Source organism: Lytechinus variegatus, chromosome 13, assembly GCF_018143015.1.
Source record: "Lytechinus variegatus isolate NC3 chromosome 13, Lvar_3.0, whole genome shotgun sequence".
NCBI lineage: Eukaryota > Metazoa > Echinodermata > Echinoidea > Temnopleuroida > Toxopneustidae > Lytechinus > Lytechinus variegatus.
The window spans coordinates 3924646-3926715 of record NC_054752.1 but is presented as its reverse complement, the minus strand read 5'-3'; the positions used below and the strand labels follow the sequence as shown (position 1 = coordinate 3926715).

General features: G+C 38.1%; 1 protein-coding gene across 1 annotated transcript in view; it reads right to left on the bottom strand.

Annotated features, from left to right (window-relative positions):
• LOC121426577 (ankyrin-3-like) overlaps positions 1 to 1607 on the bottom strand; it is a 14227-nt gene extending 12620 nt beyond the window's left edge. Inside the window, exon 1 of the mRNA XM_041622929.1 lies at positions 1489 to 1607. Coding sequence (XP_041478863.1) covers positions 1489 to 1607 — 119 coding nt within the window. The remainder of the gene's footprint in view (positions 1 to 1488) is intronic.
• Between the last annotated feature and the right edge of the window lie 463 nt (positions 1608 to 2070).

Sequence of the window (2070 nt, the reverse complement as noted above, 5' to 3'; positions counted from 1 at the left end):
CAAAATCTTAACCTCAGGTTAAGTTTTTGAAATGTCATCATAATTTGGAAAATATATGGACCTAGTTTATCAAACTTGGACAGAAGGTTAATCAAGTATCATCAAACATCTTGCATGAGTTTCACGTCACATGACCAAGGTCAAAGGTCATTTAGGGTCAATGAAATTTGGCCGATTTGGGGGTATCTGTTGAATTACAATCAAAACTTTAAAAGTTTTTGGATCTGATTCATGAAACTTGGACATAATAGTAAGCAAGTATCACTGAACATCCTGTGCGCATTTAGGTCACATGATCAAGGTCAAAGGTCATTTAGGGTCAATGAACTTTGGCCAAATTGGGGGCATTTGTTGAATTACCATCATAACTTTAAAAGTATGTTGGTCTAGTTCATAAAACTTGGACATAAGAGTAATCAAGTATCACTGAACATCCTGTGCGCATTTAGGTCACATGACCAGGGTCGAAGGTCAATGGACTTTGGCCATAATAGGGGTATCTGTTGAATTACCATCATAACTTTGCAAGTTATTGATCTGACTTTTGAAACTTGGACATAAGAGTAATCAAGTATCACTGAATATCCTGTGCAAGTTTCAGGTCACATGGTCAAGGTCAAAGGTCATGTGAGGTCAATGAACTTTGGCCACATTGGGGGTATTTGTTGAATTACCATCCTATCTCTGTAAGTGTATTGGTCTAATTCATAAAACGTGGAAATAAGAGTAACCAAGTATCACTGAACATCTTCTGCGAGTTATAGTTGTTTTCAAAGTCAGCACTGCTGCTGTGTTGAATCGCGTGATGCAGGTGAGACGGCCAGAGGCATTCCACTTGTTCGATTTTAAAAATCATGGGGTAATCGCCCCTGACCCCGGATCCCTCTGGCACCATTCCTTTGTATTTCATATGCTCCCGTGCTGCCCTGGAGTGCATCATAATTTATGGCAGTTGCCTTCCCATTCATTTTACCCCTCCTGTCCATGGTTACATGGTACCATTATCCGAGTCAACATTTAAAACTTTAAAGGAGAACGGAACCCTTGGAACCAGTTTAATTAAATTTTTAGGAAGATTGAATAAACAATGAATAAAAGTTATGGGCATCCAAATATTTAGGCCTCCGTACGTTTATGTTCATCCTCCCGTTGGCAATAAGGCCATGATCTCCCCATTAATTTATTATATCTCACTTAAAATTATACATGCAAACAGACATTTAGTTGGATTCTAGCTGCTGTTCGAACTTATTTTGAGACGACCACAACTAGCTTATATATTTAATGTTATCGACACCCAAATGCTCATAACTTTCTTAGTGATGTCCAGATTTTACCCATTCTTTCGTTGACATTATACTTCCAATGTTTTCACATGAGGTTTTTGTCCCACGGGCTTCGATCAGTCCCCTTAAAAAAATCGCTTCACAACATTTGTTCCCCTATGTGCAACCCAGCCCGGCTCATGGCTTCAGCTTTTCAGCTTACCTTTGGGCAGCTAGATGAAGAGGTGACAATCCATCTTCGTTTAGTTCATCTATATCTTGCAATTCATCAATGAAATAATGGTAGCCTTTCCCCGCCTCTATGGCTTTTTCCAGATCCATCTTTGATGATGATAATAATCGTTCAGTCGTGAGATTCAAAGTACGTGCAATTGGTTAGAATGGTATAGCTGAAGAAATATTTGGTAGGCCTACACATCAAACGGTTCAAAGTTTAACACACAAAAAAATGAGTAAACTTAAAGGGGTACTTCAGCCTGACACAGGCATAATATACTTGATTTGAATAAAATACAGAAAAATAAAAGGAACATGTCAATAAATATTTGGCCAAAATCCGCCAAAGAACTATCACGTCAAAGATTTTTAAATTTTGATTTCGACACATTCCCATGCGAGCACCTCTGCCGTGCTTTGGCAAAAGGAAGCAAGTTAAAAAAGTACCATTGGCTGTAAATCAGAAATATGTGTGTTCGTCAATTACATAGGCGTCAATGCAATTTGACAGCATATTTTCTTCAATATCTTTCCATAGAACGAAATATAATTTCTTCCCCCAATTTTC